This window comes from Schistocerca cancellata, chromosome 3, assembly GCF_023864275.1.
Source record: "Schistocerca cancellata isolate TAMUIC-IGC-003103 chromosome 3, iqSchCanc2.1, whole genome shotgun sequence".
Lineage (NCBI taxonomy): Eukaryota > Metazoa > Arthropoda > Insecta > Orthoptera > Acrididae > Schistocerca > Schistocerca cancellata.
The window spans coordinates 861,208,312-861,220,318 of NC_064628.1; the positions used below are offsets into that span (position 1 = coordinate 861,208,312).

At 39.0% G+C, this 12,007-nt stretch overlaps 1 protein-coding gene across 2 annotated transcripts in view; it reads left to right on the forward strand.

Moving 5' to 3' along the window:
- Positions 1 to 12,007, forward strand: part of LOC126175915 (uncharacterized protein C1orf109 homolog) — a 64,992-nt gene that overhangs the window by 22,319 nt on the left and 30,666 nt on the right. For both annotated transcript variants that reach the window (XM_049922983.1, XM_049922984.1), the window contains exon 3: positions 9,257 to 9,421. In XM_049922983.1, the coding sequence (XP_049778940.1) occupies positions 9,257 to 9,421 (165 nt within the window). The remainder of the gene's footprint in view (positions 1 to 9,256; positions 9,422 to 12,007) is intronic.

Here is a 12,007-nt window from a genome sequence, read left to right on the forward strand (position 1 = left end):
CCTACAGTTAATAACCAATATACAGGGTGATTCATGAAGATATGCAAATATTTTGATATGTTGTTCTACAAGTAAAACTAAAGAAAAAAGTTCATATAAACATAGGTTCGCAAATGCTTAGTTAAGGAGTTATGGCTAATAAAAGATTTTGCCTGAAATTTAGCAACTTTGCTAATATGAAGCCATTGCAAAACTGTACGAGGTCAAAGTAAAACACGATTTCCATTTATTTTGTAGTTATTGATCTGGTGAATCTCATAGAGCATGCCCCAGACACGTATCTGCAGTCGTTTTCCAGAACATCCAGAGAAGCAAAGACATAATTTCATAAAATTTTTACTTTATTAACTACTTGGCCCAAATTGTTTGTTAAATTCCAGACAATTGCACAAAGTTTTCAACAGAAGTTGTAGATAATGTAATTTTGGAAAAATGATGGTAATAACGTTAACTGAAACTGTATGAATGTGCCAGATAATCTGCTTTTATTTATATCACAGCACACATGAATTTATGTTAAACCGGGAAAAAACAAAGCTCAGTGTTAAGGAAATTGTACAGTGTACATACAATTTCACAATACATTCACAGTAACTGTTCAAAAATGCCTCCACCTAGTTCAATGCATTTAGCTGCACATGTATGGACAGATTTTGTTGCTTGTTTCAGTTTCACAGGGTTGTTCTTAATTTCGTCTATTGCATTCATAATGTGAGCAAGTAATGCCTCATGTCTGTTGACTTTGTCCTTATAAACTATGTCTTTCCTCCCTCCCCATACACAAAAATCCATTGGTGTTAAATCGGGCAATCTTGGTGGCCACAGATGTGTAGCACCACGACCAGTCCATTTCTGGGGAAAATGTTCATTTAGATGTGTAGTAACGACATTGGTGAAATGTGGAGGCACACTGTCATGTTGAAAATACATTTCCAATCACATTGCAAGTGAAACGTCTTTGAGTAAGCAGGGCATTTCTTCTTGAAGATATTGTAAGTATGTCTCACCACTTAGACATCCTGGAAAAATGAAAGGTCCAGTAAAGTGTGTGCTGATTATACCATGCCTTGCTTTTATGCTAAATCGCTGCTGGAAACTGCGTTGCACTGTTGCATGTGGGTTTGCTTCAGACCACACATGCTCATTATGTGAATTGTTTACTGTGCCCAGTAAATAAATTGTATCTGTGTAACTGTTGATTAGTATTTTACCAGTTGCACAACTCCAAGTGAAGGGCAGGATCTCTTGGATGTAAATGATGCCCTTTTTGTTTATGGTAAGGATACAGATTATTGTACTTCGGTCTACACCATACCTTAGGTTGTGAAATGCCTAATTGTTGAGAGATACGTCATGTACAGGTACTCTGACTATGTTGAACAGCATCCACAATATCCTCATCATCACCTTCACGTACTGAGCACTCGTACTGATTATGAATGCTAGGTAGAGAACCTGTCTCCTGTAACATTCGAAATACTCCGTTAATGGTTCGTGCTTTCGGAATTCTCCGAGTTGGATAACCTTCGCAGTATTCGTTGACTGCAGCCATAGCATTACCATCACATTTTCCGTAAATAAACACCATATTGGCATATTCCTCTGTCGTAAATTTGAAAGGCATCACTGTTTCATAAATAATCTACAGATTACAACATTACAACAGTTACTATGTGGTTTCACTTAAATACACTACTGTTATTATGCTATGTCACTGAACAATACCGAAAACTAACACATTTCAAGGTTAGGAAATGACTGAAACAACTCACTAACAGTTTCCAACAATGACATAAATGTTTCTGCATTGTTAATGGAAAATAAAAATTGTACTTGTTTAATAATCTTTGCTTCACTGAATGTTCTGGAAAACTACTGCAGATACATGTCTGGGACATGTTTTATTAGATTCATCAGACCAATAACAACAAAATAAATGGAAATCATGCTTTACTTTAACCTCATACAGTTTTGCGATGGCTTCATGTTAGCAAAGTTGCTAAATTTCAGGCAAAATCTTATCAGCTGTAACTCCATAACTAAACATTTGCGGACCTATATTTATATGAACTTTTTTCTTTAGTTTTACTTGTAGAATAACATATTAAAATATTTGCATATCTCTGTGAATCACCCTGTATTATGGTCACACACATCTGCCCCTGAAAATGTCTTACAGTTTAAAATCTAGTTCCAAAATCTCTAAGTTACCGTTATATAATCAGTCAGAAAGCTTCCGATGTCTCCAAGTCTCTCCATGTATAGAACCTTCTTTCACAATTCTTAAACTAAGTGTTACAGATGATTAAATTAAGCTCTATCAAAATGCTACCAGGTGGCTTCCTATTTCATTTCTTTCCTCCAGTACATATTAATCTACTGTTTTTCCTTGTCTTCCTCTTGCTACTGTTGAATTCCAGTCACCCATCACAGTTAACTTTTCGTCTTCTTTAACTATGTGAATAATTTATTTTATCTCGTCATGCATTTCTTCAGTCTCTTCATCATCTGCAGAGCTGCTTGGTATTTTGTGGTGGTTGCTGGCTTTGTGCCTACTTTGGCTATGATAATACATTTTGCACCATGCTGCTCGTAGTAGCTTACCTGCTCTCCTATTTTCTTATTCATTATTAGTCCTACTCCTGGATTAGTTCTATTTGATGTTGTATTTATAACTCTGTACTCAACCAGTGCGTGTAGTCTAGGGGTAGTGTCTTTGACTACTAATCAAAACGTCCTTGAACCCCACCACCATTTAAATTTTGAATAAAATTCATCACCATTAGCTGCTAAAGTCTTCCAGTGTAAGAAGTCACCCTCATTCTGCCAACGGCCTTGTCAAAGAGGGCAAAGGAGCGGTTAGAGGTTCAGGGCGCTCTATTGCCCATGAGGTGGCAAACTGCCCATGAAGATGGAAGAATGATTAATGACATGAGGACGCAGAAGACAGTGGAAACTACTACATTAAAGATACACAGTGTGTATCCATGGGATATGTGGCACGCAATTGAGAAACTGTCTTGGTGATTTCTCCATTGGTAAAAGATTCTGGTATAGTCCCCAGTTTGGATCTCTGGGAGGGGAATAGCATGGGGGAGGTGACCATAAGAAAAAGATTGAATAACTAACCTTAACATTCTACAAATCGACATGTGCAATGTCAGTAGTTTTAACCTGATAGGTAAGCTAGAAAACCTGAGAATGGAAATGCAAAGGCTCAATCTAGATATAATGGGGGTCAGTGAAGTGAAGTAGAAAGAAGACAAGGATCCTTCATCAGATTAGTATGGCGTAATGTTAACAGCAGCAGAAAATGGTATAACAGGAATAGAATTTGATGTGAATAGGACGGTAGGGCAGAGAGTGTGTTACTGTGAACAGTTCAGTAATAGGGTTATTCTCATCAGAATTGACATAAAATCAACACTAACAATGATAGTGCACGTATACATGCTGACATCACATGCTGAAGATGAAGACATAGAGAAAGTATATGAGGTTATTGAATGGGTAGTTCAGTATGTAAAGGGAGATGAAAATCTCATAGTTATGGGGGATTGGAATGCATTTGTAGGGGAAGGAGTAGAAGAATGAGTTATGGAAGAATATGGGCTTGGTTTCTAGGAATAAGAGAGGAGAAAGACTGATTGAATTTTGCAGTAAATTTCAGTCAGTAATAGTGAATATTCTGTTCAAGAATCACAGGAGGAGGAGGTATACTTGCAAAGGGCCGGGAGATATGGAAATATTTCATTTAGATTACATCATGGTCAGGTAGAGATTCCCAAATCAGATACAGGGTTGTAAGGCAAACCAAGGAGCAGATACAGACTCAGATCACAATTTAGCAGTGATGAAGAGTTGGCTGACATTTAAGGGATAATCTGGAAGAATCTCTACACAAATAAGTGGGATATGGAAGTACTAAGGAATGAAGAGATACATTGAAGTTCTCTAAGGCTCTAGATACTGCAGTAAGCAATAGCTCAGTAGGCAGCTCAGTTGAAGAGGATCCAGCATTAGAATCAGAATTTAAAAGAGCTTTGGAAGGCTTAAGACCAAATAAGGCAGAAGGGACTGATAACACTCCATCATAATTTCTAAAATTGTTGGGGAAGTGGCATCAAAATGACTATTCATGTTGGTGTGTGCAATGCACGAGTCTAGGGATATACCATCTAACTTTCATAAAAATATCATCCATACAATTCAGAAGGTTACAAGAGCTGACAAGGGCAAGGATTGTCGTGCAAACGGTTTAACAGCTCATGCATCCAAGTTGCTGACAAGAATAATATACAGAAGAATGGAGAAGAAAACTGAGGATGTGTTAGATGATGAAGCGGTTGGCTTTAGGAAAGTGAATGGCACCAGAGAGGCAATTTTGACATTGCGGTTGATAATGGAAGCAAGACTAAAGTAGAATCAAGACATGTTCATAGGATTTATTGACCTGGAAAAAGCATTTGACAATGTCAAATGGTGCAAGATGTTTGAAATTCTGAGGAAAATAGGCATAAGCTATAGGGAGAGGCAGCTAATATACAATATGTACAAGAACCAAGAGGGAATAATGATAATGGAAGACCAAGAATGAAGTACTCAAATTAAGAAGGTCTGTCACCCCTACTGTTCAATCTATACATTGAAGAAGCAATGAGGAAATAACAGAAAGTTTCAAGAGTGGTCTTAAAAGTCAAGGTGAAATAATATCAATGTTAAGGTTTGCTGATGACATTGCTATCCTCAGTGAAAGTGAAGAAGAATTATAGGGGCTGCTGAATGGAATAAACAGTCTAATGAGTACAGAATAAGGATTGAGAATAAATCGAAGAAAGACAAAAGTAATGAGAAGTAGCAGAAATGAGAACAGTGAGAAACCTTAACATCAGGACTGGTGATCACAAAGTAGATGAAGTTAATGAATTCTGCTACCTGAGCAGCAAAATAACCCGTGATGGATGGAGCAAAGAGGAAATTAAAAGCAGACTAGCAATGACAAAAAGGGCATTCCTGACTAAGAGAAGTCTATCAGTATGAAACATAGGTCTTAATTTGAGGAAGAAATTTCTAAGAATGTGTGTTTGGAGGACAGCATTGTATGGTAGTGAAACATGGATTGTGGAGAAACCAGAACAGAAGAGAATTGAAGCATTTGAGATGTGGCACTACAGATGAGCATTGAAAATTAGGCAGAGTGATAAGGTAAGGAATGAGGAAGTTCTACACAAAATCAGAGGAGATAGGAATATATGGAAAACAGTGACAAGAACAAGGGACAAGATGATACATCTTTTAAGACATCATGGAATCACTTCCCTAGTACTAGAGGGAGCTGTAGATGGTAAAAGGTGTAGAGGAAGACAGAGATTGGAATACATCCAGCAGATAATTGAGAATGTAGGTCGCAAATGCTACTCTGGGATGAAGAGGTGGGCACAGGAGAGGACTTCATTGTGGACTGCATCAAACTAGTCAGAAGACTGATGACTCAAAAAAAAAAAGACCCCTCACTGACCAGAAGTCCTGTTCATCCTACCATCTAACTTCACTGATCCCCACTATATCTAACATCAGCCTGTACATAAAAGTGAGTATATTACGATGAAACTTTCTGGCAAATTAAATTAAAACTGTGTGTCGGGCTGGGACTTGAACCCAGAACCTTTACCTTTTGGTGTCAATTGCTCTGTCAACTGAGCTACTCAAGCACAACTTACAACCCATTCTCACAGCTTTACTTCTTCCTGTACCTTGTCTCCTCTATATTACAATGACCCATTTGCAAGTCAGGAACAAAATTATATGGTGGTGCATTGATTGTGGAGCACCACTTTGTCTGGAATTCACAGATTCTTGGGAAATTTTATGATTAGTTGTCCACAAAACCTGTATTATCCATTGAGACAAGAGGCACTGGTACAGCCTGTGTTAGTATGATAAAGAATGTATGTGTCAGTGCTCTAGCTTCCATTAGACTTCTTCAGAATAATGAGAAACCCAAGACAGAGAGAGGAAGCAAGCAAGAGATTGTACTGCACTTAAATTAGCCTCAGCTGCACTAGTGAAAATCTTCAGATCTTTAAAGGAAAAAGGTGAAACATCTTTTGTTTTTCTAATTGCACTGTTTGCCTCTATTCCATATAAACTTTAACAAGAACTGGAAGAACTTAATAGAATTGATTTTAAAAATAGGCCTGCAAATCACCTATAATAAGACTACAGTAATATGCCACAAACACATAAAAGAGAAATAGTATAAATTAATAATGAAGGCATAAAACTAGTTCAAGAGTTTTTGTTTTCTGGGCAGTTTAAGATAATGACTGGATAGGGCAACAAAATAAATAAATAGAAGAGTGAATCACTCTCCAAAAAACCAGAAGTGTTGAGTCGTCGAAAGGGACCCACAAAAAGGAGGACAATTCACTTTGTACTAGAACTTTCCTACAACAAATACAAGAGTAAAATTGACCTAGAGTGGCTTTGATAAACTAAACAGGGATTTTAAAATGGACCTCCTATGTTTCTAGAATGAAAAGTTTACAATGAATGAATATTATCAGTTTCAGTTACGGTGATGATGCAAAGACTTCTAATGTGGAACCTGTTGCAAAACTACTGATTGCAACAGAGAGATCTGAGGAAAAAAACAACAACAATATTATGAGAAGGATAGTTTGCTGTAATGAAAAGATTGTTATACATTTGAGCTTTCGGCGAAAAGGCTTTCTTCTCAACTAGAAAACACACACACACTCACACTCAATTAAGTGCAACTCTCACACACACATGACCATTGTCTCTGGCTGTTGAGGTCAGACTGTGTCCAGCAGCTGCATCCAGCAGCTGCACCTCATGGGAAAAACAAACTGTGGGTGGTGGTGGTGGTTGTGGTGGTGGTGGTGGTGGTGGTGGTGGTGGTGGTGAGGAGGAGGAGAAGGCTGGGGTGGGGAGGGGGAGGGATAGCAGGGTAGAAGTGGGGAGTGGGGGAAGGTGTGCTGATACTTGTGGAAGCATGCAAGGACATGGTTGGGACAGGTTAGGGCTGCCACAGTAGGGACTGTCAGGAGGTTTGAGTTGGGGGGGGGGGGGGGGGGCGGGGGGAAATGGGGTGGAAGGTGAGCAGAAAAGGAGAAAAGTAGTGGAGGGGAAAAAGACTAGTGAGTGCATTGGTGGAATAGAAGACTGTGTGGTACTTGAGTGGAAGCATGGAAGGGGATAGATAAGTGAAGGGCAGGGACTAGTCAAGGTTGACGAAAGGGGGTGGGGGCTTACAGGAAAGTAATGAAGGGAGACTTTCCACCTGCACAATTCAGAAAAGCTGGTGTTGGTAGGAAGGATCCAAATGGCCCAGGCTACAGTGGATGGTGTGTTGGGCAGCAACTGAGCCAAAGGCCAGAGGCTTCAGCAATTGGGTAGTCCAGCTGTCTCTTGGCCACAGTTTGTTAGTGGCGACTCCTGTGGATAGATGGCTTGTTGGTTGTCAGGCCCATGTAGAAGGCAGCACAGTGGTTGCAGCTTAGTTTGTAGATCACATGAATGCTTTCACAGGTAGCTCTGACTTTAATGGGATAAGTGATGCCTGTGGATGGACTGAAGTAGGTGGTGATGGAAGGATATAAGGGGCGTGTCTTCCAAAAAGGTGTATTGCAGAGATATGAGCCATAAGACAAGGGGCTAGGAGCAGGGGTAGAGTAGAGATGGAAGAGGATATTATGGGCAGTGGACTACCACTAAGGGAGGGGTGGGAAGTATAGTGGTTGGGATGTTCCTCATTTCAGGGCATGAGTGGAAGATGGTAGGTGACTGGAAAGATAAGGCACTAGAGATCTGTTTCTGTACAGGATTGGGTGAGTAATTCCGGTCTGTGATGGCCTCAGTGAGATCCTTGGTACATTTGAAGAGGTACAGGAAGAATGCCTCTGGATGGCCAGTGAATAGGTTGGCATAGGATGGTGTCATGCAGGTGCCCATTGCTGTACCCCAAATTTGTTTGTAGTTGATGTTTTCAAAGGTGAAGTAATTGTGAAAAGAAGCAAGTATATCAGAGAACATGCTGGATTCAGAGACCTGTTTCCAACCGTAACTCAAGCGAAACAGATGTGGGCAGGATATATAGCCAGGCAAATGGGTGACAGATGAAAAAAAGGAAGTTCCAGGATTTAAGAAAAGACATCTACAATTAACTAATGGAAGGTGGGTAGATGTCATTAGAAAACATGCAGGAGCTCCATGTATTCATATAGCTCAACTCATGACTATAATGCCTGGAGAAATCTGGAGGAGGCCGTTAACAACCAGTGGGTGTCAAATGGCTGCTGCTGCTGATGGTGGTGGAGATGATTTTTATTGTAACTGATTTTCAGGAGTACTTTGAAACTTACTCTACTAACAAGTTCCTAGCAATGGCCATATTCTGCAGCAGCTATATATAATTGTAGTAGTTAACAATAATTTTCAGGTGCATTTTGAAACTTGCTTTATTAGGTTCTCCCACTAGTTGTTTGTATTCGTCTGCTCTAGAGCAAAGAATATGAGATCCTTAGAAAAGCAAAAGTGATTGAGGTACATCCCAATAACAAGTATTTCTTCTTATGTTGATGGGTCTTCTTTCAGTGCTTGGTAGAGCAATTTCATATTTAACAGTGTGAATATTCTCCAAAATGTATTTATCTTATGAACCCATTTTCAAGTTTACAGGATCACAACCGGACAAATATTGATTTGGTCACTGGTGAAAGACTTTGGCAAGATATTATTCTTTTTCTTAATTTAGAGATCTGAAAACTTTCACTGCGGCTGCTGAAATGGATTCTCCATCAGTGTGGTAACATAGATGTAATGAATCCATTATCATGTGCCATTAGCAAATATTTTGTTAAAAAGTAGTCAGAATCATCAAAAGTATGTCTTCCAGTATGCTTGTTAGTACCAGGCAAAGTGGTAATTCAGGGATATAATGTATTTATCACTGCTCACTGTATTGCTAACTGGTGTGTGTGTGTATTAGAGATAGAGATAGATAGAGAGAGAGAGAGAGAGAGAGGGAGGAAGGGACTGACTGTTGAAAACTGCCAATCTCCATCATTTGCTTTGTTTCTGACTGCTGTTCAGTGACTTTTCTATCTGGTGTTTAAAAACTTGTAACCATATACCTATTTACTGAAGAGAATTTTTTTGTTGTTTTGTAGTTAATGGTAAATACATTTATTAGTGAGCCACTAGATCTATGTGAAAATTATCCTTCTTACAGGAAAGACTGTAGCTCTCTAAACCAAGAGCTTCAAGACAAGTGTGATACAGTGCGTCGTGCATGTGATGAAGTTGAAACCGTGCCCCTACAGGGCACTCCAACAGTGCCATCTGCTGCCTTGCTCATAGAGTGGATAGAAGATGTGTCTCGATACTATCATACCCTGTATCCTTTGGTATTGTATTTGTTTCCACTGTAGTAGAGTAGCAGTAGTAGTACTAGTATTAGTAGTATTCATCTGTGAATCTTTTTTACAAAGATGTTGAACATGTCATGGTATTACAGCTTAAGAACAAAAAACATAATTTATATGCACAGGCATTTACATTATTATATGTCTGTTTTGACAAGGATGGGACCGGTATTAGCAGTGGTCTTGTTTTTTAAGAACCATCCTGGCATTTGCTTTAAGGTAATTTAGTAAAATCATGGAGAATCTGAATGACTATAAGTGGATGGGTAATAGAGTCCCCATCCTTCCGAATACAAGGCCAGTCTTTTAGCAGTAGTGCAACCTCATTTGATTTATCCATAGTGTACAGTATTGTATATAATTTAATATTGTACAAACACAAAGAAAAAAAAAAGAAACTTATCACTTCTTCTCAGTCAAGTCCCTGTGAGAGCTTGCAAGATCATGCACAACATGACCTAGTTGGAACTGTGACTTATTATTATCATTGTCAGCAGTGAGACTGTATCATAGTGCCATCTTAATTACCATTGGTGGATTTGCAGCAAGTATGTGGACCCAGTAGCTGCACTACCAATATGTGAGAGCACACGTAAGATGCATCCAGCAATATATTCTTTTAAGATTTACTGGAGCATTGGTACAACATCAGCAGAAATTTTGTTGATGATTCTGGGAACATCTAGATGAGATAATCTTCAGGTACGGAGCTGCATGCTATTGCTTGCAGAAAGGGTACATTAAGATGATGTGGCAGATCACTGGGGAAACAAATCATGAATAAAGTTCACTTAAGTTCAGAAGAACCAGTACAGAACAGAGGGACTGGGACCATCAGGTTTAGCAGTTGTTCCCTGGCATACAAGAAAGGAAGAAGCTGCAGTATATGAACCCAAGTAGAGGCATGATCTGTTTTATAATGAGACAAGGATCATGCCCTGTACATCTGTGCATAGAATCAGCAAAAATAAGTCAGAAGAATGGAACTGGAGAGATTGGTACACCTGATCATGTTGTATTATAATGTTATCCAAACAGAGGTATAGGGGGATCATCATTGTAGAGTGAATCTTCGGCCTGCGCTAAGAAACTCTGATTCCTGGGCAGCTATAAATGACATTGCTAACCAAATGTCCCACAGCAAACTTCGAAGTAAACAGTTGATGTGTCAAACACATCAAAGGTTACTGTTGTCATATTTTCATGTAACAGTAAGAACAATTATTGCTGCCTGATATGTCAAACACATGTATTGAACACTGTCCTTTATGTCTTGTGGGGTATTCAATAATTAATGTATACTGTGCTTCGGACCATGTAACTGAACACCTAGCACCCACATGAGGTCTGGCGACTCAAGTCCCACAAAAACTAGGGCTTTATCTAAATAACAGAAATTATTATCAGGCACAGTGGCTGCTGTGACTTAAATTCTACTGAGACCAGCACAGATCCAGTGTATAACGTAGAGTTTGTGTTAAAATTAATTTTCAGAACTATATTTGAGGTATAATTGCATGATCCTTTTTCAGTCATCATCATATTATTATTATTATTATTATTATTATTATTAGTAGTAGTAGTAGTAGTATAAGAAGCTGAAAATATCATAAAATAACATAAATCTCACAAATTCATAATACGATATATACTTACATAACAATGTTATGACCTGTGTTCATAAGATCTGTTGCAGGTAACCAGGAAACAAGGTATGTAAATTGACTACCTTAATACATGAAATGAAATGAATATACAATATTGTTTTATTTATACTTTTACAGCCTTGTGAAGAAGATATTTCATAATGTAAAGAAACAGTGCTACATTGTTCATTCATTTCTCAACACCACTCACTGCACACATTACACACATTATCAGCTGACATCAAGACCATGACAATTAACTTTGGTTTCCATTTTGTAGACCACACTTCTGATTAGTTTGCCTTGAAAATTGAGTCAGTGTCTATCCACAATGAGCGAGACATTGAGCTCAGAAAGCTGATAATTTGTTAGTGTTACTCATAGCAGCAGCCTTGGAGTAAGGTTTTGCAGAAAAAAAGGATGTTGTAGTTCAAAAGTGCGGCCTGAAATAACAGAGGTCTTTTATTATTAACTGCTTGTGTTACAGTTTTTACCAACCCCCCTGCGGGTCCGGGGATTAGAATAGGCCCGAGGTATTCCTGCCTGTCGTAAGAGGCGACTAAAAGGAGTCCATCCCCCTCACGGGGGTAGTTAGCGCCTGCGTCCGGAGACGGACGGTTCCACGACCTATAATTGTGGTCTTTCTGGTTTTTTCACTTCTCGTTTCTTCCTTCCTTTCGTTGGTTCCTTTCTTTGCTCTTCTCCACCTCACTGTCTTCCTTACTCTTTCCCTTGACTTCTCCTTGCCTTCTCATTGCCTTTTTCTCCTTGCCTTCTCATTGCCTTTTTCTCCTTGCCTTCTCATTGCCTTCTTCTCCTTGCCTTCTCATTGCCTTCTTCTCCTTGCTTTCTCATTGCCTTCTTCTCCTTGCCTTCTCTGCTCTCCGCCTCGGCGTTTGAGACAGTCTGTCC